Raw genomic sequence first — 23,531 nt, 5'->3', positions numbered from 1 at the left:
CAAAGCTGAAGCCTGAACCCCAGGGCCAAAGCCCAAGGGCTTCAAATGTTAATGACAGGGCTCAGGTTACAAGCTCTCCGCCTGGGGCTGAAGCTCTTGGACTTTGGCTTTGGGCCCCCACCCAGGGCAGTGTAGCTCGGCTTTGGCCCCTCTGCCTGGGGTGGCGGGGCTGGGCGGGCTCAGGGTTCGGTCCCCCCTCCTGGGGTCATGTAGTAATTTTTGTTGTCAGAAGGGGGTCATGGTGCGATGAAGTCTGAGAACCTCTGAGTTTGAATCATGAACGGTAAATAGCTTAAATTAAGCTGATTGAACAGAACAGTTAGCAAGGGGAATTCTTTCAGCTTTATAGCTAGGTAGTAGCTATATGTAAATATACATGAGATGAATTAATCTGGACTACCCTTTCACCTTTATGATGGTTGTGGTCAATTATGTCCTCCAGTTGCTTCATTATTGTTACTGCTGTCTCCTCCTCTTCGCGCAGTGATCTGTGCGGAACCGGTGGGAAACAATAGCAGTAGATGGGCAGCAATCTTGTCACCACTGCATAGTGTGAGAGCTGCAAGTATGACTCTTATAGCACATTCTCCTAGAGCTGTACCTACAGCTGTTGCAGCATGTGGGAAAGCACCTGACATTTCCTGCAAAACCACCTGACCACCTATATTCACCCATTTTCCTACACCTCCTTCCCCCTTACCTTCTGTTGTTGCTGACCAAAATGACAATGGAAGCGTTGGTCCTGTTTCGGGTGGGAGTATGTTGGTGGCTAAAACATTCAAATGAGAGCTGTAATCCTGGCTCTGCCACCTAATGTGTAACTATTGATATGACCTTTTCTGTTTTGTTTTCCACGTACAAAATAGAGGTGATTCTTACCTATCTCATACAGGTGTGGTTATAAGCTGAATTAACATTAATGCTTTCTAGTTATGACTCCTTTCATAAGAGAACGTCAGAGCACTTTGCTGTATCGGTGCCACGTACTACACACCTGTCATTAATGTTTCCACAAATGAAGTTCTGCAGTTAATCTTGGAACCTGCTTGTGCACTAGCTTATTCGTCTGGATTTGTTTTACAAGATGCCAGGCTGATGTGAATGCAGTTGAGTTGTAGAGCATTATTTCATGTGACTACAAAAATGTATCTTGCAGTGACATACAGATTAGATTGTTTATAGGAAGAGATCTCCGGAATGGTTGAATCTTTTTCAGCAGTAGTCAGTCGTGCCATTTTGTAAAAGAGGTTAACGTGTTTGAGCTTTGTGCTTACTACTGAGCTTATATTGTTGTCTGGAAGCAGCAGTTTGTGATCATATAAACTGAAGATTCTTCCATAAAATTCACATAACATACCATCTGTCAAGCAAATGAGATGTGCATATCTGACTCTTTTTGCAATGGCTTCCATTGACATTACTAAAAACATACAGCACTTGGATAAATGAATAAATTTGTAACGGTTAAACAGCTGTTTAATCTTTTCTTATGTATGTTAAGTTACTTATCGACCATTCACTTTTTTTCTTTAGACAATGGCAAAGGTTATAACCACAGTGCTGAAGTTCCCAGCCGACCAAACTCAGAAGATCTTAGAACGAGAAGATGCTCGACCATTGGTAAGCCTTATAAGTAGACTGGATATATAAACTTGGGCTGCTAGACTTAGGTGGGTGAAACTTGGTTGTTTAACACCTCTCCCTTCCTCAGGGGAATTTCCCATTGTAGAAGAAGGCTTGAGTTTATGACAAAAGAAAAAATTAAGGGCCTTGTCTCCACTAATACGTCCTGCCATTGGTCTAGTACTGGAGCAGCTCCACTGGTGATAGTGACAATGGGAGCACTGTGTAGCCAGTGTGTCGGCATTTTTTCCACTGTGCCATCTGTCCTTACTAAAAGCAAAAATGGTAACAACTCCTGTGCTTACTCGGCTTTGCTTGGGGTACAATAGCAAAGTTCTGCTGATAGAGCTTTCCCCTAGAACAGCAGAGGGGAAAAGCAATGAATACAGCCGGTATAGATGCATCCTTGATGTAGAGTAGAATGCCTTTTTAAATTGACAACAAACATGAAAAGCCTGCTCAGCTCTCCCATTATGGGATATGTCACGTGAGCATAGAGAAGTCTAGATTTTGCTGGGGGACAAAATAGAACTCATACTATACTAGTGTCTTTAATAGCTCCTCAGGGCTAGATTTTCAGTTATTTAAGGAATTGAGGAGTGCTTTGCTTTACAAAAAGATTTCCAAGTAGATGAATTGCAAGACCAGGAGCAGAGTACTTTATGCTCTCAGGGAAGCAAGATCTAGTTCTAATCAGAAAAAGCACTCCTTGCACGATCATTATTTTAGAAGTATAAAAGGCATTTTATTAATGGAAAGGCTGTGAAAATATTTTCTCTACACAATATCTGAACTCAGTAGGATCATTCCTGTTTTTGTGGGCCAGTAAAATAAATAGTTAAGAATTTATTGTAGCTTGTACTTCCCCAGTTGGTCTTGTTTCTTCTCTCTCTACTGGTCTTGGCTATCTCTGATCATTTTAGAGACAGATAAGTTTATTATTTTAGGTAGTCGTATGTTTCACTTTACGAAATCACACAAACACATTGACCTCTTTGAAGCAAACTTTAAAAAAATCTTCAGTTACTGTTAACATAGAGTTGAACACAACAAGCAAAATTATAGATTTTTGTTAGAAGGGGTGTTAAAGGTGTTTTGTTTGAAGGAAACTATAATGTAAAAGCAACATTGGTATTGATAAGTATTCTAGTCCAGACATGGCTCTTGGCCAGTCCATCCCAATCTCCAAATATTTATTGAAACTCGTAAAACAAAAAGAGTGTAGCTTCCTCTCCCAGCTCAGCAGTCCTTGCACTGAAAGTGTCTGCACCCTGTTGTCTGAAATGATTAGCACCATGCTTGTCTTCAAAGGTAATTTAATCAAATATTAAAAGAAATAACTCTTACCTTTTTAACCACCTCCCAAGCCTTCAAAATTAAACATTTCTAACCAGTTTATTCTTTTTATTAGCTTATTACTCTGCCTGGAGTAGCACCTATTTAGATATTTACTCAACTTTTTGATGTACTTGTGTGTAAGAGATAAACAGATTTAGGCTGCTGGGATTAGACTAAACTATCCAAGCATATTATTATTAATAATCAGTTGATGTAGGGCTTCTCCCTGTTTCATAATAGAGTGGTGGTGGTATTTGAAAAACATTTATTAAACACTTAAATTTCCTTTCTAGTGGTATAAATTGTCTAAATTAGAGCATCAACGTACATTTTTAAAACAAGTCTGGAATCCTTTGATTCGTCTGATAAGGAAAAATCTGATCTTCCTATTAACTTTTGCCTGAAATATTTACAGATTATAAAAGTGTAAATTGTCAACTTGTTTTATTTCAGTAGCAAAACTCATTTACACTGTAGTAAGTTAAGGATGCTTCTCAGTTTTATTTACCATTTTAGTGCCTGATCTTTTCCTTACCTATACAATGGGCATATATCTTAGAGTTTCTCCTGAAACTTTTTATAAACAAATCACAGATAAATTGACTTGGGATATTGACCTTGGTACATTAGTATTTACTTCAGTGTTGTTTCTTTCTAATCCTCTCAGCCTCATATGTAAGCACAAGATGTCCACTGAGCTCAAATTTGTGCTATTAATAAAATATTCCAATAAGGTGTTTTTCTTCCTGGCTTTGTAGTTTACCTCACCTCGCAGTGGTATCTTCTGAATATTCCCATCAGTCTGTGCTTAGTTAGCATGTGGGTGAGTGAAGCCTAATATGTGTATTGTGTTTTATTTGAAGGTCAAATCTATAGCATGCGATTAATTATCCTTCTACTAGATTTTTATTTCTCTCCTCCCTGGTTTTGTTCATAATTATGGAATGCTCTTTGCATGACAAGCTCGTAATATACCCCTAAACTAACTGTTTATCTTATTTTGCTTTACAAAGTTAAGTTTGTAAGAAGTAAGCCTCAGTTTCAAGATTAATATATTTTCTGATCAGAGGATAGTTTGCATCTTTTCAGATACTGATTCAGAGCTGTACAAACCTCAGATATGTCAAAAGGGAGTAGAAAAAAGATTCTTAATCAAATAGCCTGTAATATAAAATATATTTAACTTGGCTTTATTCTATTTGTGCTTTTATCATTTTCTGGGCTTCTTACTTGAATAAGCAAATAGGTAAGTCAAATTACTGGAATATGCTCACTTACTTTGGTGCTTAAAATGGATCCATATGCCATATAAAATTCAAAAGGATTCCTAATTTAATAAAATACTTAAAATGAAATATTGCATACATATTGCCCTGATCCAGTAAGGCACTTAAGCTTGTGCTTAACTTCAAGTTGGCTTCAAATTAGACTTCAAACCTACTTAAAGTTCAGCACGTACTTTAGTATTTTGCTGCTTCAGAGCCATAGGTTGGTGGTAACGAGATGACAAAGCAAAGAGGGGGAGGAAAGACCTTTTTGATTGGGGATGTCACAATATTTGTTATTACAGAATTTGTTACAAATTAGTTTGGCTTCATTAATGAACCTGTGCGCAAATAGCTCTAGTGTTAGAGACCAAGTGGTTGGGTTGGTTTACAATGAAAAGGGGCATCAGACTACTCAAGGTAAAAATTAAAACAATAATGATCCACAGTAATAGGACATGGAGGTAAATAGTCACAACTTTCTACATAATCTAATCTGATTAGCACTCTGATTTAAAATGTATAATATTTCAAAACAAATTCTGTGGGACATGCTGAGCTTGCTTTAATTTTTTTTTCTCTCTTAAAACTTAAACCAGACACAACTTAAATGCAGAATATATCTTTGAGTTCTATAAAGAGGAAAATCTGTTCCTCTCTACCGGTCCTTAAAGTTTCTACTCTTATCCTTATTTCATCCTCTCTTAAATGTTGCATTCTACGCCCAGTTTTTTCTTCTGGTCCTTACTTTTCTGGGATATTAGCGTCAACTGACTTTTCCTTTGCCATGGCTGAAAATGGTTGAGGTGTCAGTATCGACAGGCTAAACCTACTTTCAACCCCATTATAGAAAGCGTGCTTGAGATGTAATCCCTTTACTCTTTTTGTTTTGTCCTTTCTATCAGTAAAACAGTTTTCAGCATCATTTAGGAGGAGCAAAGAAGGGGCTTGATGCTGACCATGGTGTCAGCAATAGGTCATTTTCCTAACGTAAATGAGGCCTGCACATGTAAATCTTATATAATCTCGTAAAATCTCATTGCAAGAGTAAATTGTGCAGTCCTCGTTTTTCAAAGCTTTAATGGATTCTGACAGTTTATTGCCCCCCAAATATGACATTCTTGCCGCTAGGCAACTTATGATCAAGGTGATGCTGACTGCATTGCAAATGTGAGGTGTACACTTCTTGATTAGGTAGAAGGGATTTATGTCCATGATTGGCCAAGGCAGGAATTGTTTTGAAGTGGGGTATTGTTACTTTCCTGTCATTTTAACTAGAGGTCTTGATAGGAAAGAAGGGGGAATAACATTTTGTCTCATTCTAAAACTCAGTTTTGTATTTTACTTAACTAGGCATGATGCTCAGATGCAGTATGTAGTTTCCAGTGGGTTCTTATCTTTTACTCATCTTCTCAGTTGTGTTGACTGAAATATACAGCAAGTGAATTACTTGCCCAAGATCACAGAATAAATCGAGTCATTCAGCCTGACCTCAAATCCAAGCTCCTTCTGTCTCCTGTTGCTTTTCTCCAGCAATCAGATTCAGTTGCTCTCCTGATTTATTTATTTTAATACCAAAAGTGCTTGTATTTTTCTCTTCACAATGTAACATTCATTTATTTGCCTTTACTTTTTTTTTTTTCTTCCCTAGTCATGGCTACGACCATCTTGAAGAAATGGTGATAGTAAGGTCTTATGACAATGCTGCTTAGAAATACATGCATATCTCTGTTCTCCGTTGAGAATGGACAAGAGGAAAAACTATTATTCAGGGTCCCAAATGGAGCAGTAAGACTGAGGAAATCAACACACACTTTGGACCGTGAATATCGTTAAAACTGCCTTGAGAAGAGATGCTAATCAGTGGTAATCTGGTGAGGAGTCTTTTTTTCCCCCTTGTATTGAATACTGTCTTCTATTTTGTGTTAAAGGTTATTTTTTTAAAAGGGAGAAAAAAAGACTGTAACCTAGAAAGACTTTGCCCCGCTCCTGTATCTCAGTACAGGTTTCACTGGGTGTTTTTAAGAGTTGAACTTAACAGGTTGTCTCTTCTATTTATTTCTGAGTTCTTGACTGACTGAATGAATTGTGCAATACATTTTTGGGTGGGTAGCAGTTAGTGGGTGATTCCTGGTGAATTAGGCCATTTGTTTGAATATTTTCTTCCAATTTGATCTTTTGATTGTTTGCTAAAGGCCATTTCTTTAAGCTTTTGCTTACAATAAATCCAAATTTTAGTACCTCATGTATTTACTCTTAGCTTTTGTACTTATATTTTCTGGAGAAGAAATACACTACTGTAAATTGTAAATAGTTAATACATAACTGTATCATATGCTGATCTGTGACTGGCAATGCTAATCTGGCAGGAGCTGAGATGAAATAAAGTTTTATTTACTATACAGTTTTGGAATTGCGTGTATTTTTTATACTATACATATTTTTGTAATGAGGAGCAACTCTGTTCTTGACCACCGACAAGACCCTAAGGCAACATTTGCTTGGAATGTTTACAACCTAAGGCCGTGATCCTTCAAAGACTCACTTAACTTCAGGCATGTAAGTAATTAATGGGGCCACTCCAATGCATAAGTCTTTGGAGGATCATAGCATCAATGACAGACATAGAAAACATGATGAACTGGAAAGCAAGAGAGTCACTTGGTATATTTTGTTATACCCACAGGGTTATTGGAATGCAAAAAGGAGCTTGATCCTCTAAACCCTCATCCAAGTATCCCCATATGGGTAAAGATCAATTGTTCTCTGTTTATAGGGGTATCAGGCACAGTACGGTAGATCCGGATGAAGGTAAAACTTAACACCCACACTTCCCCATCCCAAGTGCTTATAGTTGTGGGAATAATTCTCATCTGTAATCTGCCAATTAGTTTCTCTCTGCTAGTATTACCTCTAATGTTCCATGCACATAGATAACTTCAGATTTTTATTTGTTTATTAGTTAACTGCCACTATAAGATACATACCATTTTACTTGCCAAAGCACTATTTGCTCCATGGCCCAAGATGGGACAATCCTCAGTCCTGTACCAACAATGGGTAAGAGCTGATTGCTTGTGGTGCATCAAGACTACAAAAAAAGAGATTTAAACCATACTTGACAGCTGCCATGTAGAATGCCAGCAATACAAGATGCACATTGGAAGCCCTGTTAAACTGACATATCAGACCTTATATAAGGTAAAGTTATTTTCTAAAAACTTAGGTTTTTTTACTTTCCCTTCAAGACTTCTATAGCTGGACACACAATAATTAAAGAATTCTGATATTACACCTAGAGTAAACCAATAATTTTGTATACTGCCTAAAATATTTCTAAAACACATCATACAGCACCTACCACTGTGGGTCCTGCTCCCTGGCTGCAGCTCCTTGGCACTATCATAATAGAAATAACATACAGAATAAATGATGGCGTAGAAGGAGGATTTTAATGGCATCAGTTTGGGGTGGTCTCGTAGCTTCATCGTTCCTGAGTAATGCGGAAAACGTGTAATTCTCACGCTCACGGGTGGGACGCAGTGCACGCTTTCCAACATAAGCAACGTAGTGCAGTGGTTCAGGGCAGAAAATGAAAAGTGGCTTTTTTTCACATTGGGGGAATTTTTATAGGGCAGAATGTAACTACCCACAGTTGGAATTAAGCCCAAATCCTTTGAATATTAAATAATTCTGTGGGAAAATACTATGAGATCTTTAATGACCCCAACTGGTCAGAGGATCTGTTTTAATCTCATCTGAGAGTCTGACATTAGAAATGTAGATGCATACCTTACCTATGAAATAAAAACCTAGAATCCACTGACACATTTCCACATTACAAACAAATGAAGGGGAGAGAAGATCAGTACCTCATTGGTTTGGTTTTGACAAGTGACTTTTCAGGGTTAAACAAAACATTTAAATACATCCTTGCAATGTTTTCTGGAGTTGAGTAGTCCTTTTTAATAGCCTTGAAAGATATTACTGAGGATTCTTATTCAACTAAAGAAATCGGTGGCAAAATGTTTGCAGGTAGAAGGAGACCCTGTTATGGGGTGTTTAGTTGCAAGAAATGCTCTTTGCATTCAGTTCATCTTCAAAATTTTGTACCCTAGTGCAATTAAGGAAACAGCAGAGATCATTCCATAGAGTTCAGTATTGTAGTGCTCTTTAGATAGTTAGTGATGTCCAGAAGAGATCTTGAATCCTTCTCTTTTGATCCTGATCAATCAAACATGATATGAAGAGAAGAGAGCATTTCAATGTTGCTTGCTGTGATAAAGCTCTGGTACTCAAACACCCAATGGCAAATATCTCCAACTCTTCTGTTACCAATAGACTCTCTGACTACACTGCTGCTTCCCTTTGTTCTTTATGAGCTTTTTCTTCTTTGACTGTATCTGATACGCTTGATACTTTCTCACAGAAACTCTTTTAGTAGTTTCTCTCTTAAGAGTCTTTTTTGGCTTTCTCTACTGTATGTTCTGCATTGTGTATGGGAATCTTGTTCCACAGAATACTGGCTGATGTTCATCAGCAACCTTGAATAGATTTCAGATTTGTACGTGTGGATCTGTAGAATGTATGTTCTATTCTTTCTTGGCTGGCCTTCTAAGGGTTTGTATAATTTTGCTATCAATACCATTACAAAAAGTTTAAAATACACAATTCAAGCTTAGGTTTCCATATAAGGTATAAATGTTATGCCATGGGAAATTAAATGCATTAACAGCCTATTACCCTGACACTGAAGTTTATAACCACTTGTATTTTCCAGTGTCTTGTCTCATTCTTCACCATCTGGACATTTTTCATGAGGCTTTGATCACTTCCCCCCCTTCTCACAAGATACTACATTAGGGCTGTTATGACTCGAGTGCAGTAAACTGAACTGAAATTGATAGTCAATATACTATTGAAACAACATTACTACAGCTTGGAGTGAATAAATTAATTCTTTTTTTTTCTAACCTCTGTTGTCATCACATCTTAAGTGATCTTATTTTTTTAAAAGTGTATTATATGGTTACCATCCAGCTTTCTTAATTATTTACAGCGGAAACAAAAATGCTCCCAAAAGTCACTATTTTTGAAAAGCTTAAGAAAAGTGCTATAAATTCTTCACTCGTCATACAGATATTTCTTAACGTAATGGTGATAGAAATGGTGTTAAGCACAAGACTCTGATACAGTTTGAGTTTATAACAAAACTCAAGAAAATTACTTCCAGAACTTAATAAAAGAATGTATAAACATGGAATTATTTTAGAGTTTAAAAAAGAAAAATGTCTACGGAGCATGAGCGTGGAAAAAGAGTGTTTCACCTTAAATGTGGTGGCTTTTGTATTTCTTAGAGCATACTAAAATACTGCTACTAATTCCAATACAGATATAAACTACCTTGGAATAATGGATGATGGAGGAGAAGGGAGGAAAAGAGTGGTGGCTGTGGGAACCGGTAGAGTATGAAGACTTTCCTCTCTGGGTTATAGGTTCTAAACCAGACCTGGTCAGTGAGGACCAAAAATCACTGCCATCTGGCTGTGACGTATGAAATGAGTTGATTGTCTCTCTTCAATTCCTAGTCAGCTGATGTCCCCATCACAAAATCCACCACTACGCTTTACACTCATAACCAACGCGAGGGGGCAATGATCTCAGCAGAGAGACCAAGGCTTGAAGAGGCATGAAGACTGAGCTACCTCCATCTCTCTGGTCCTCCTCCTATAGGCTAGGGTTGAAGCATGTTGGCAGGGCTGTTTTGGAGAAGCCTTCACTGTTGGCGCAATATCTCTCTTTGTGGCTACATGACTTTATTCTCAAGTGCTTTTCACAAGCATTTAAATTCACTAAAATAAAACGGGCAAACAGGGTAGCATATACCCTATTTACCACTGGTTATATGTTGGCAGTTTTATAAGCACTAGAAAGGACTGTGTTATCACATCTAGAATGTCTACCCATTGTCTTCAAGAAAGATAGCTCTTGCATTGCCCAGCTTTGAATAGAAGCACTTAAAGGTGTTTTTTGTTTGTTTGTTTTTGACTAGGGCCAGGCAGTATATCTTTTACAGAGTAATCAAAACAGTCAAGCAAGAAGTATTTAGAAGCTTATAAAAGTCATTTTCTATGCACCAAAGTTAGCATACATTTGTGGTTTAAAACTTGCAGCTAATGACCTGAAGAAATTCTCTGCAGCTTTATATTGAACTTGCTGATCTTTCTCGCATTGATCTGCTGTTTCTGGAATGCAATAATTCATGGAGAAGCTCTGCTGAAATTTTAAAATTGAAAAATGAGCTTTTGAATGGGGAAGAAATGAGTTGGCTAAGTAGGAAGTATGTACAAAGGGAAATAGAAGTCAGTATAAAAGTTTCATATCATGGCTGATCTATAAAGGAACTATGCAGAAAAATTTCTTCCCACACAGACTGAAATTGCCATATTGTATTGCATCAGACCCGTGGTCTATCCATTCTAATAGCCTGACTCTGACAATGGCCTTTACCAGGTGCATCAGCAAGAAATCTTGCAGTGTGCAATTATAAAATAAGCAACCTCTTGGGGAAGTTTCCTCCCAATTCCTTCCAGTCTGGTTTATGCCCAGAAGTGAGTTATTAAAAATAGTATCCTATCTAATGTAATTGTTGGTACTTTGGTCTGTTTACATGTCTAATCCTCTTTTTGAATCCTACCAAATTCTTGCTGTCGGTGATGTCTTGTGACAAGTTGTTCCACAGATTAATTATAAGATTAAAAGCAAGGATTCTTTCTCCTACTACTTGACGTAAAATTCCTCTTTTCGCTTCAAATAGAACTATTCCTAGGATTGTGATGTCTTACTGAATTAGAGCAATTAAGTAGATGCAGATATTGTTCCTAAGCAAGCACAGGAGGAAGTATACCACCCAGGACAGTAAATACAATATCTGCAATAGAATATACTGTCATTGTAGGTGGTTAGTGCTTCACATGTGTAGTAACATACCCTTAAAATAATGGAAGGCATCGGCCCTCCCCATAGTGTAGGCTGGGATCAGAGACCAAAGGTGGCACTATATGGAGAGTGCGAGAGGGGAGTACATTGAAATTGCTATGTAGAAAGGTCTTCTCCGAGTAGTGTCCCTATGGGTGCTCCATGTTAGGATGTGAGTATGCCCAGGCAGTCTTGATGGGAGACTTTTGGCAGAAATGTCCATAGGTCCACACCTGCACCCTAGACACCGTCATGCTCCAGTACTAGGGCATACAGGGACAGGCAGAGCTGCCGCCACTCCAGTTCCTTCTCAGCTGAATCCCAGTGAATCTCAGTGAATCCCAGTCCGTGTGCACTCTCTCCTTGCAATTGCTTGAGAATAAAGACTGTCTCTGACTTGCTGCAACCAACCTAAGAGTGAAGGCTGTGTTTCTTCCACACTTTCCTCAAACTATAGGACACCAAGTAGGATTTCATGGCACTCCTTCTGGAGCCTTTTAAAGCTGTCCTTTTCCAGGCAGAGGATATACTTATCAATGGGAAGCTCACCTGCTGCAGTGCTAGTCCCTTTGGCCTTGTCTATACCGACTTTGGTCTTTAAGTATTCTTCTATTGCAGAGCCAATTGCTCAGCTCCACTGGAGGGGTAGCGTGACTGTAATCTCTACTATAGAGAAGGTTCCGGTGGCCACTAGTGTTCTACCGCTATATCATTTAGACTTTGAGCAGAGTTAAAGAACATGGTTGTCCTTGTCTTCTCTAGAACTCCTACCATTGTTACCACTGGTGGAGTCGCAAAGGTGAGAAACTTTAAGAAATACTCAGAATAGACACAGCCTTCCATTTCTGGGAGCAGGAAATTGGGAGCTAAAATTGAACTTAAACCTCCTGCGTGGTGGTGCAGAGTCTCTGTGGAACAAGTGGTCAGCCTAGAATTCTCCCTTGGGACCCAAATGGTCTCGTCTCAGTGAGGGCGCTGAAGCCCCAGGCATTCGACCATTGACTTTCCAAACTGCATGCATTTATAGATAACTGTGATGATGTGTGGGTTTTCCCTTGTTGTTTTGCTTGTGAGTCTTACTGTTGAGTATATGTGAGTTTTACTGGTTTGCATGAACACTGTGTGTGCCTCAGTTTCCTTGTGTGCTGCATCAATACCTTGGTGGTGGAAATATTAGGGTGACTTTGGCTGAGACCTTTGGGGCAGGTGAGGCTTTAGCTGCCTGCACATATGCTATGACCAGTGCCCTTCGTAACCTGAGAGCCAGGAGGGAGATGCAACCAGGTGGCTACCAGGTGACTCTTTGCCCAGGAAGCGAGACAGACGCGGAGGAGCAATGGGAATGTCTGAGGTAGGGTCACTGGAAGCTGGCAGTCTGTTTGGAGGGACTGGAAGGAGGAGAGTCCAGGGCTTCTGGGCCAGGACTCCCCAAGATGGACTTGGCTGAAAGTCACTGATTTCTGTGAGAGGCGCTGCATTCGTTTTTCAACTGGCCTTGGCTCACTAACTGAGCTGTCCACTGGGTGAAGATGGGAGCTGTTCCTCCCATCAGGTGTTCCCTATTCAGAGTAATTGGGAACACTGCCCAGGCCCTGGAGGGAGAGGTCAGATACATGCTGGCTTTAGGGGTATTCAGCCATCCACCAGCCTTGGGGCCTCTCCCCGTGGTGTTGGTTCCCAGGAAAGATGAGTAGATCCTATTCTGTGTAGCCTATCAGAAGCTCAATGCCATCACCATGTCTGGTGCCTCCCCCATGCCTAGGCCTGATGAGATCCCAGACAAGTTGGGGGGGACTCGGTATCTCATGACCAGGGATCTCACCAAAGGCTACTTACTGGCAGGTGCCTTTGGATCCAGATGCCAGATTGAAACCTGCTTTTGTCACCCCTTTGGGGCTGTACAGATTCCTGGTCCTACCTTTCTGCCTCAAGGAGCTGCTGGTCACCTGCCAGCGCCAGGTTGATCAGTTACTGAGGGGGATGGAGAATTTTACAGGTTGTTAGCCAGACTTGGGAGGACCATGTGTCCCAGGTGAAGAGGGGGCTGAGTCGCCTCCAGGCTTCAGGGCTGACTAAAAGCTGGGAAGTGCAAGGTGAGGATGGCAGAGGTATCATACTTGGGCCACAAGGTGGGGAGTGACTGCCTAAAGCCAGAGCTGGCTAAGGTGGAGGCGATCAAAGACTGGCCTGCTCCCCAAACTAAGAAACAGTCCCAGGCCTTTATTGGGATGGCAGGGCACTACCGGATTTTTGTGCCCCACTTTAGCCCTGTGTCAGCTCCCATCACTGAGCTATGCAAGAAGTGTAAGCCAGACAAGCTGGTCTGGACTGGGTAGTGCCAGAGGGCTCTCTGCACGCTGAAGGAGGATCTAGTCAAGGGCCCAGTTCTGGTAAACCCAGACTTTGACAAGCCCTTTATGATGTTCACCGATGCCTCAGACACAGGGCTGGGCGTGGTGCCGATGTGCACTGATGCAAAGCAGGAGAAACCCCCCATTATGTACCTGAGCAGGAAGCTGCTGCACTGGGAGCAGAGCTATGCGGCCAGAGAGAAGGAATGCTTGGCCCTGGGGTGGGCTCTCAAAAGGCTACAGCTGGATCCTTTTGAGTACCACTTCACTGTGTGCACTGACCACTCGCCCTGCCATGGCTGCACCAGATGCAAGGGCCCTGTATCAAGCTCCTGAGGTGGACTCTGTCCTCCAGGAGTATGAGATCCAAGTGGTCCATGTTAAGGGGAGTGCAAATGTTATAGCTGATGGTTTGTCCTGGAGAGGGGGGAGTAACCCCACTCAGTTTGGTCTCAAAGTGGGGAGAGATGTGACAAAGTGGGGATTTTCCCTTATGTTGTATGTGACCCTTACTGTTGAGCATATGTGAGTTTTACTGTCTTGCATGAATACTGTGTGTGCCTCAGTTTCCCTGTGTGCTGCACCAATACCTTGGTGGTAGGAATAGGGGTTTGTGACTTTGGCTGAGACCTCTGGGGCAGGTGAGGCTGCTCCAGCTGCCTGCACATATGTTATGACCGGGGTGCCCTTGTAACTTGAGACCCCTGAGGGAGATGCAACCAGGTGACTACCCAGGAAGTGAGATAAAGACAAGGAGGAGGAGCAACGGGGGTGTCTGAGGTTGAGTCGCTGGCAGTCTGCTTGGGGGGACTGGAAGAGTGGGAGTCCAGGGCTTCTGGCCCAGGACTCCCCAAGATGGACGTTGCTGAAAGTCACTGATTTCTGTGCTAACAAGTTCTGTCCTACGCTGTATTCCTGTTGACTAATAAACCTTCTTTTTTACCAGCTGGCTGAGAGTCACGTCTGACTGCGGAGTTCGGGTGCAAAGCCCTCTGGTTTCCCCAGGAGCCTGGGCGGACTCGCCGCAGGAAGCACACGGTGTGGAAGAGGATGCTGAATGGTCCAAGGTCAGGTCCAGGAAGGTTGAAGGTGTGTAAGCTTCTTGCCCTGGTGACTATGCTCAGAGAGAGGAGGCATGCTCCCCCAGAGTCCTGACTGGCTTCATGTGGAATAGTTCCAGAGCATCTCCCGGTGACTCCATGACAATAACATAGTCATTTCAGTTGGTGTTTTAAACACCATTTGAAATTCGGGTCTCTATTGTTTTATATTAAATGTTCTTTGCTCTTTCTCCTCTTTTGACTGTTCCCAGTGTTTGTGTCATTGTCGCACTAGAACAAACAGTTGCCCGAGGAGAGGATGGTATGCATAAAAGCCACAAAACACTGCTGCATGGCTGGATGCTTCATACAGTGGGGAGAGACTGCTAAAGAGGGGAAAAGCATTAAGACATTATTGACTGAGTTTTAGGTTTAATGTAAAGGTTTGAGAGAGATGCTGACTAGGAGGAAGCTGGAGTTGGTCTTTACTTTAGATAAGCTTTTCTATTGACTACAAGCAGAAGTAAGTCAATGTATATATTGTTATATACACCCTTCTGTGGGAGCTTGATGGTTTCCAGCCAGCCCCTGGCAGTTTCAGGAATGGAATTATAGTTAAGGAACTGAATAAACTTGGTAGACAAAAGGAGGTAAAAATAACTCCTGTTCGTGCTCTTTTGACAAGGTGAGAATTAACTCGTCATGTCAATGCTGTTACCAGCCAATCATGAACGCGGCAAAGTTTGTTTAATATCACATGTTGGGATGGACATGAGCCTAAACCAATTTTTCATTTTGCCAGTGAAGTAATTAAATGCAACCCCTGGAAAATAGCTTCATGGACGTTGTTACTAACTGTGGCCCTGATTGTATGAGCTATTCTATGCAGAGGGCCCCTCCCTTCCATGCTCTATGAATTCACTGAAGGTGGTAGTGTGAAGTGTGGCTACCGTGCCATGGTCTGGGATATGCAACTTTATTAACCACGCACAAGGGATTGATTGCAGGCATATCCTCATTTGTCTAAACTGCAAAGTTTCTGGTTTGCTATAGCGTCAGTGATTGGGCTGGCGTTTGAGTCACTTTTGGTTCCCTGCATCTTGGTGTGACAGTCAGTGGCTGCATTGTGAAACCTTTGCTTTAAAAAACCTACCATTGCAGCTGCCATTTGGGAAATCTTCACAGAAGCAAGTGGAGGGTCAGAGGAGGCTCAGCTCCGTCTGGAATAGAGATGCTAAAAACATGTCACCTGAAATGGGCTGACAGTACTGTTGATTTTCAGTTTGCACTTTTTGGCTGATTAGTGCACAATTCCATGTTCTATTATCTTTAGAAAACCCAGGCATTTTCTGAATTCATATTTCAAAATTTTGTTCAGACTTAAGACAAATTTCCCCAGCATAATGTAAAAATGCAGTTTTAATTTCTGTGTGAAACTGGACATTATATGAAAGTTTCACAGAAGGCAAAATGGCTGGGCACACAAAATTGCGACCTTTACTCAAAAATATTTGTAATTTTCTTACACCACTAAGCTAGTCGTTGTTGTTTCCTCCCAGAACATTGCTTGACTCTCTGGGTAACTGAATTAAAATTGGAGGTGAGCTGGGAAAATAGAGGCTACAATTGGATTATAATCAATGCAGTTCAGTAGTACCCCAGAGAAATTGCGAAATGGTTGGATCTCAGAATCGATCCTAGGATCTATATTTCACACTGCCAGCGGTGTGACAACATCCCTCTTAAATTATAGTTGATAATATGTTTTGCACTTTTCCTAGTTCCCCTCACACTCTTTGCCTATATGTATTTTATCATGGGTATGGTGAATAGGGTATTCTGTGCTGGCATAACCTCATTGACTTTAATGGATTTACACCACTAGAGAATTTGCCTTTGGAGGTTTTCTTAGTGCTGTCATCAGTGACAATCTTCTCATCATACAGACTCTCAAATTCCATCTCCTTAACGCTTCTTCCTAAGCCTGATAATAATGCCTCTCTTGGCAATACCTTTCCCACATGCTGGCAGTAATAAATCCTAGAGAGTCTTACAGTTTCTGAACTACAGTGTATGTGTAGCGTCCCACCAATTTAGACATAACATAGTAGGCAATTTAGGAGTAAATGGGTCACAACAGGATCCTATATGTTCCAAATTACTTAGTTAAGGAACCAAGCTTAGCATGCACATGCACAAAAACTGCAAAATGTATCATTTTTTGGTGGAGAACTGGCTTGACTGTTTCAGACTTGATAAATAGGTTATTGTTCATCTGAACTTTTCACACAAGTATTGTATGATAGTTAACATGTGAAATAATAAACATTGCGTGGCTAGCTAATAAAAAGCAGATGTGATACAAATTCCCTGCAAAATGTTTGAAAGCCGTGTTGTAAATTGGATCTTTGGACAAGTGGCCCAAACTTGTTATGTGATCACCACTGTCTCTGGGTAATTAAGTTAGAACTAGAAGGTAGCTGGGAAAATAGAGGCTCTGGTTGGATCATGAATCAATGAAGCTAGGTAGTATCCAGGGTGACTGCAAAATGGTAGGATAACAGGATCCACCATATAATCTGTATTCTATATATGAATCTGTAGAGTGATTGCCTTTTGCTGTGGTGTACTGGAATAAAATAAACAGGTTTGGAATCACTGAATGACTAAGGGCCTGAACAATCCAACTGCCACTGAAGTCTTGTGGAATCCTTATTTCAGCTTCAACAGAATTGGATCAGGCCTTTTAGAGTTAAATACTTCTTAGATTTCAGGATTTAAACTAGAAGGAACTTTAGAAGTCAACTTTTTCCTTTTAAAAACCTAAATCAACTAGCTTTTGTCTTAAGCTGAGCCCACATTTACTGTCCTAGAAAGCCATGTGATGTATCAGCTTAAAAGCTGTGTAAGAAGAATACAAGCAGTATGTGATGGGGTGTCCATACCACACAGGACTGAGTGGAGAAGGCCAATTAACTCCAGAGGCTGCACCTGGAGCAGGAGCCAGGGATCAGGAAATTGATTAGGAACAGGCTCAGGCTATAAAGCCAAGTAGGGGGCTACAGACTAGGGGCTGCTGAGAAAGGGCAATCACTTGCTGGGGAGAGAGAGGGGTGTATGGGGACTCCTTGGAAAGGCTGCCGTCACTAGTCACTCCTTGGGAAAAGGGAGGAGGGTTTTTGGAGCTGGTACTCTCAGGGAGAGAAGGGGAACCAGAGCGGTGGGAAGGAGCAGTGAGGGTAAAGAAAGGAAGCCCAGAACTACTAAACTGAGGGTCCTTACACTGTACTTCGGAGTAGAGAGTGGGTCTGGGTTCCCCTACCAACTGAGGGAGTGGCAATGGGGTCATGGGTGGCGTGTAATGGAGGTGAGGGGAGGCTAAGCCTCCCCAAATCTCATGCCACTGGGAGGGCAGTAGTGGATTTGGGGCCACTGAAAAAAAATCTCCCCCCAACACAGCCCCAGGGCTAGAGGAGATCTTGCTCCCTGCCGCGGCCCCGGAGCTGCCACAGGGGCACAGACCTTTTCTGGTGTCAGGGCCACAGTGGAGTGGGGCTGGAGCCTGGGGTGTGTGGGAAGAGGCGGAATGGAGGCAGGGCTGTGGGGCAAGGGGCGGGGCCATTTGCAGGGCGGCAGACAGAAGGGGTGGAAAAGGGGAGGGGCATGGAGCTCCAGCCAGCGCAGGGAGTTCTGCCACGTTCCCAGCTGAGGCGGAAAGCTTGACCCACCCTGTGGTCCTGACTGATTTATTTGCTTGAACAATTTGCCCATTTCTGGTGAAGAGGTAATGGGTTAAAGGTGCCTTCTGTGTATGCTGATGACATGCAGCTCTGTCTCCATCTCATGTGATACAGGTGATAAATTCAACAGACCTTACCCAGTGTCTGTTTAAAACTGAGACATGGATGAGAGCTAGCTAGTTATCTTACCAAATCGGTCAAGCAAGATTGAGATAGTGATAGCAAGTGAATTTGCTAAAGATTCAATCAGCCATTTTGAGTGTGTGTGTGTGTGTGTGAGAGAGAGAGAGATTTGTTACTTAAATTGGCAGTTTTGGGGGGTGGTTAGATTGCCGGTTGCTTTTCCACGATCATATAGTATCTGCGGGCGGTCACGATGGCTTTTTTTCGCCTGCACTGGATCAGAAGTTTGCTAGCTTTCTTCTTGGATACAGATTTTTGCTACCATGATCTATGCTTTTGTCACTTCCAGATTAAACAGCTATGACATGATCTTCATGGGACTGTACCTTAAGTCATTTTGGAAACCGAAACTGGTGCTGAGTGAGGCAATTTGCTTGTTGAGCCAAGTAGCTTTCTGGGATCACATGACACCAAATTCATCGGGATCTGCACTGGTTGCTTGTTGGTTTCCAGGCAGAGTTTTGAGGTCTTGGTTTTGACCTAACACGACCAGACTGATTTCAGACCTGCCTACTCGAGTTACAGCCTGTCTCCTTGTGCAGTACAACTGTAGTCATGATCAGTGGAGCTAGATTCCCCTTGTTCCCACTCTAGTTTAAAAAGAGATGGGTTTGCTGGCAGGTCATTGATTTGGGAATTAACTCTCTCCCACTTTGGTCTAATTGGAGATATATCCCAAAGCTGTTGACTTTCAGAGCATGCACTAAAAGCAGGCCCATTTGTTCGTGCCTCTGGGGAGGGCTGAGTTTAATGACAGATGGGGCAGGGGTGTCTCTGAGAAGGCAATGCTGAACTACAGGCTAGCTGATTTTTTTTTTAAAAACATGTATTTTTGGAATACATTGCTGGGTGGTTTGTTTTTTTTAATAGATTTTTATCTGTAGAGCCTGGGATAGGCACTTAAATAATATAAATCAAAAATAAAGGGTTCTATTACAGTATATGACCAAATAAAAAATGTCTACTCAGATTGTAATGATAAAAGCTTTTTGATCAATTGATCCATGTGCTGTGGTAATGAGATTCAGTCAGCTATGAGTGCCTAAGTATCCGATACCGCTGATGTCAATGTGAAATCAAAATGTGCTGTGCTAGTTAGCGTTGCTATTGAAACCACTGCAAGTAAACAGAAGAGCAATTCAAGATAGATAAATGTTTCTCCCTTTTTATTTTTATATTTATATTTATGACATTATACACATTTTGTATTTCCAATATGGTGTGTGAAAATGTACTCTGTGTTGTTTATACATAATATACACAGACCCAAGTTAGGAATCAATTTGAATTCCAGGAGTTATTTTCCATTCGCAAGCCAGGGAGTATACGCAGGTTCTATGGTTCCCAGTTCATTAAAGTATTTTAAGCACATGCTTATCTTTAGGCATGCCCTGAAGTCCTGCTAAAGTCAATGAGACTTAAGTATGTGCCCAAAGTTAAGTAGGTGCTTGATTAAGCACCTTGAGTAAGGATGGACTGCTGAATCAAGGTCTATTAAGTGAGTGCTGAAATGCAGGATCTGGATTCACTGAAGAAAGCTCTATTGAAGGAAAATAATATCTGACTGGGAGATCTTTTTTTACTTAATTCCAGCTGAGTTTTGGGTCTTACCGATGTGTAACAGACATTTTAGAAATAGAACAGTATGCTATAATGTGTAATATTGTAATTATACAGTTATGTAAGAGGGTGGCTGGCCTTTGGCTGAGCCAGCTCTGATTACAAGAGAAGCACCTTCCCTGAGGGGAAACAAGTGATTTAATATAAACAGCAGCAGGAAGAGGCAGGAGTGTGGCTGATTTGAGAGAACCAAGGCAGGACTAGAGGGCTGGGAACTCATGGCTTCAGGTAAAGAATATGGTTTGGGACTTTCTCAGGGCTTACTGCATCCCTTTCTAGGGCTGGTTTAATGCTAAATACAGTCAGAGTCCTCTGGAATGCTTACGAGGCCAGTAAGAGGGAGGCTACTAAAGGCAGGGCACTGCAGAGGCATCCCTGCCCACAAGGGGGGTGTTTGGATGGCAGCTACCCCTTTACAAGTTTCTTTTGGGCAGAAGTGGGCCCCAAGTCACAGTGTATCAAATTCACTCCTGTGCTGAAGGCCAGAGCAAGGCCTATCCACTACTTAAGTCCCACTTCAATTGTTCTTTAAAATTGTTTATTTAAGAATAATATACCTGGCTCATAAACTGGAGCTGATGTTGCAAAAGCAAGACTATTTAGAATAACAATTTTCAGATGCTTAAAAGGGGACAATTGATTTTCACCTATGAAAATTGCGGCTTTGAAAATATTGCCGAACGGTCAGATAAAAAAATAGAATTGTTTTTTATTGAAGGACTTTGAGGAAGAGTGGTTTGCTTAAATTACTGCCTCCTATGCTAGCTAAACGTTTATCTTGACCCTCTCTTGAACCTAGAAAAAGCTTTTTGGATTCGAAATCCACATGGGAAAATCTGTGGTAGAGCTATACAAGGAAGATAAAGGCAAGCAGTCAAAAGAGCGAACATCAGGAAGTAACAGTACCAATAATGTGATAGTTTCTTACTCTCCGTTTGCTCCAGAGAATTAGCTGCAGTCAAATGGAACAACCACAACACAGTTAATAATATTATGTATTTATTTCTGGCTCTAGAAAGGTTAATGCAGGCAGCCCATTAAATTTATGGTATTGAAACCAGAATTCCTTAATTATCTAAAACAATTGATTTTATACCCCTGCAATATGAAAAATGGGGAGGCCCCTGTAGACCGATGGGAACAATTTGTGAAGGTGTTAGTCACTTGGCTGCTGTGGTGCAGCGATTCTAGAGATCTCAATATCTCAGTTCGTGACAGAGCACCCCAAGGTGCTGCTGATGATTTTCTGCTTGGCGAGTAGGATGCTGGAGGGAAGACCATTATCAGAGTTTAAATGTGACTAGCACCCTAGCTCTCTGATTGACATGATCGGAATGACTCTGCAAACATAGTTGTCATCCCCACTCACCTTAGCATATGTCTACGCTGCGGCTGGGAGGTGTGATTCTCAGCCTGGGTGGACAGGCTTGTGCTAGCTCAGCTCGAGCTAGTGTGCGAAAAGTAGTAGTATGAGCAGGGCAGCATTTGATAGTGGCTTGGGCTAGTTACCCATGCTTGGGCCCAGGATGTCGGGTGGGTGTAGGCGTGGACAGCTAGCTTGAGCAACCACCAGTGCCATAACATCAAACCTCCTATTTTTAGCACACTGACCCTGGTCTGGAAAATGTGCCTTAGGCTAAAGGAGATCAATGTAAAGTGAAGGTTTTAAGGGGTGAATCAATCACAATGTATAATCACCCCTCTGAGGGAGTAGTAGATATCTGGTAGTAAGACATTCATTAATCTAGCAGAAATAGGCACAACAACTAATCTAGCAGACATAGACATAACCACTCGAATAAGGGAGACTTTAACTGGAAGTTGAAATTGGCCAAGTTCAAACTGAAAATAAAATTGCAAATGTTTAGGAGAGCTGAACAGAAGGGTATGACTAACCATTGAACAGACTGGTAAGGTAAATCTCCATATACTAAATTCTACCTCACTTTGCATGTTTAAATCAAGACTGGAGAAGATGCATCTAGCTCAATGACTTGTGGTAGAATTAAAGCAAAAGTGTCATACAGAGTAATAACGCTAGTTCTCTTTTTGTGGTTCATGGAATCACCACAAGGTTATAATTATAGCCTTGATTTACAGGTATGATTTACCTAATCTGCTTTTGTGTCTGTCCATATGTATATGGCAGTTAGGTAGGTACTTACAGATCTATAAACAAGAAAGTTTTCAGACAGAATAGGTCCAGATGAATGTAGATAAAGACAGAATCATAGAATATCAGGGTTGGAAGGGACCCCAGAAGGTCATCTAGTCCAACCCCCTACTCGAAGCAGGACCAATTCCCAGTTAAATCATCCCAGCCAGGGCTTTGTCAAGCCTGACCTTAAAAACCTTAAAAACCATTCGGCCCCTAGTCTGTAGCGGTGCATTGGATTCTTCCGTCCTAAGTGCAGGACCCTGCACTTATCCTTATTGAACCTCATCAGATTTCTTTTGGCCCAATCCTCCAATTTGTCTAGGTCCTTCTGTATCCTATCCCTCCCCTCCAGCGTATCTACCACTCCTCCCAGTTTAGTATCATCCGCAAATTTGCTGAGAGTGCAATCCACACCATCCTCCAGATCATTTATGAAGATATTGAACAAAACTGGTTAAACCCAGCTCTACTAGTTTTATGATAAAGGTTTGGTGCATGTGCTCAAGGTGTTAAAATATGTATACCTTTTTCTTAGTCCTCACTTTTAGCTTTATACTCATTCAGTGATCCTATATTAGGTGTGCCTGCAGTAGTTAACATTTTAATTCATGGCAGGGTTTTTTCAGACTTCAGGTACAAGATGAGTTTTCCTACCTCCTTTAAGAAAATGTCCTGACTTGGAGACACCGATTCTGATCATACTCCCACTGAAACCAATGGCAAAACTCCTGTCCACTTAGATGTTGCAGGATTAGGCCCAAGCCATGCAAGATCACAGCGCAAAAAAAGGGGTGGGGGCGGAGCAGGGGTGGCTGGAAGTCAAGTGTCTAGACCATGTTCTGAATAAGTTTCCTTACCATGCAATGGGAGCTGATCTCTTTTATGGACTGACACACCTCCAATCATACCATTTTTAGAAGCACAAGCTCTCCTGTGAGCACTCTACATGGGACAGGCCAATGTTTTATTCACCTAATCCAGCCATTTAGCTTTTCTCTTTCCCATGGAAATGGTTATGTCCAACATTCTCTCCACAGTATTAGTGTGTCAGCTCCCATTTCCTCTAATTTGATTGGAGAGCTGTTTAGCCTCCTTCAGTAATCGGATAATTAATTGAAAAGCCCTGTTGCTTTCCTGCTTCAAAATGCAAAGAATTTGGCTTGGTGTTATTAATGGGATTGCATGTCGTCTGTGGAATTTGCCTGATCAGTGTATATTGACTTTCCTCCTCAACC

The 23,531-nt window shown here is 41.5% G+C and overlaps 1 protein-coding gene across 7 annotated transcripts in view; it reads left to right on the top strand.

Moving 5' to 3' along the window:
• GOLGA4 (golgin A4) overlaps positions 1 to 23,531 on the top strand; it is a 133,428-nt gene that overhangs the window by 96,811 nt on the left and 13,086 nt on the right. For 5 of the 7 annotated variants that reach the window (XM_073332980.1, XM_073332978.1, XM_073332981.1 and 2 more), the window contains 3 exons: positions 1,534 to 1,620; positions 3,720 to 3,784; positions 5,878 to 6,628. In XM_073332980.1, coding sequence (XP_073189081.1) covers positions 1,534 to 1,620; positions 3,720 to 3,749 — 117 coding nt within the window. In that variant the 3' untranslated portion in view covers positions 3,750 to 3,784; positions 5,878 to 6,628. Of the gene's footprint in view, positions 1 to 1,533; positions 1,621 to 3,719; positions 3,785 to 5,877; positions 6,629 to 14,501; positions 14,645 to 23,531 lie in introns of those variants that run through there. The other 2 variants (XR_012157450.1, XM_073332979.1) reach the window with 2 other exon arrangements.

Source organism: Lepidochelys kempii, chromosome 2 (genome assembly GCF_965140265.1).
Source record: "Lepidochelys kempii isolate rLepKem1 chromosome 2, rLepKem1.hap2, whole genome shotgun sequence".
NCBI lineage: Eukaryota > Metazoa > Chordata > Testudines > Cheloniidae > Lepidochelys > Lepidochelys kempii.
Note: the sequence above shows the minus strand (reverse complement) of the source record. Positions and strands in the feature narration are given on the sequence as shown.